Source organism: Pterocles gutturalis, unplaced genomic scaffold (genome assembly GCF_000699245.1).
Source record: "Pterocles gutturalis isolate BGI_N339 unplaced genomic scaffold, ASM69924v1 scaffold6904, whole genome shotgun sequence".
In the NCBI taxonomy this organism is placed as follows: domain Eukaryota; kingdom Metazoa; phylum Chordata; class Aves; order Pterocliformes; family Pteroclidae; genus Pterocles; species Pterocles gutturalis.
Genome location: NW_010128047.1, coordinates 17485 through 18474, shown reverse-complemented (window position 1 = coordinate 18474; position 990 = coordinate 17485). Strand labels below are relative to the sequence as shown.

Genomic DNA, 990 nt, shown 5'->3' with positions numbered 1-990 from the left:
CCAGAATTTTGGGAGATTGAGACAATTTAATAGCATGGATCTAGGCTGGCCTGCGCTAGAGAAACACAGAATGTGAAATTTGTCTAATATCTGTCACCAGTCTTCCATTAAGAGCTGTGGTGGTGAAATTACTTGGATGACCTTGGATCAGAAGTCTGCAGTGGAAGAAGCAAGAGCTTAACTTTCGGAGTGCGAACAGCCACTTGTAGCTCAAAGAATTATCTCACAAACTCGCGAGTGGGGAGTCTAACCAAGTTATGTGTAGAGAAGGCTGCTTTTCATCTAGCATGTTGTGACCGTGCTGTTGCAATTCAGTGGTGAAACAAGCCGAGCAAGGGCTCCTCGTGGAGACTTTCACTATGTGGGCAGGGTTTGCTCAATGTTATTGCAACCGTACATACAACAGGCAGTTTTAGCCAGAGAAGTTGGCAAATTTGGAATGGATGAGAACACAAAACCACAACGCGCTTATATGATGCAACAGAATTTTAATGAGAAGGAAAAGAACAAAAATATACTGCAGTATCAAGAATGTATATCCAAGATTTCAGAGTCAAATGCATTTTGAAAGACGCTCTTAAATGTCTCATTGCATTCAGTCACAAGTATGATAAACTAGAAGATAACAAGGAATTGAACCCATGAAGATATCAGGAAAGAATTCAAAGGAAAAAAAAAAAAGGAGAGGTGTGGAGCATGCAGAAGTCACTGCACTGAACAGGATTTGTGAGTGCTTTCACAAAGCCGTCCCTCATCTGCTCGGAGGTGAATCTGCATTTTGTTTTTCACTTGTACATTATTCAGTGGATTTTCCTGTTGTGTTTAGCAGGGCCCGCAGCTGCCACGGCTGTACCTGTTGTACCAGTAAGGGCTGCAATAACCAGAACCAAAATAGGGTCTACCACAGCCATACAGACCCCTGTAACCCAGGGAGCCCCCATAGCCATACAGACCCCCGTAGGCCCCCTAGCCATACAGACCCCCAGCGCC

General features: G+C 44.2%; 1 protein-coding gene across 1 annotated transcript in view; it reads right to left on the bottom strand.

Moving 5' to 3' along the window:
• Positions 1-822: 822 nt before the first annotated feature.
• The window catches only part of LOC104466146 (scale keratin-like), an 8367-nt gene continuing 8199 nt past the window's right edge, over positions 823-990 (bottom strand). Inside the window, 1 exon segment of the mRNA XM_010079479.1 lies at positions 823-990. This exon segment is cut by the window's right edge and continues 4 nt beyond it. Within this exon segment, the coding sequence (XP_010077781.1) occupies positions 823-990 (168 nt within the window).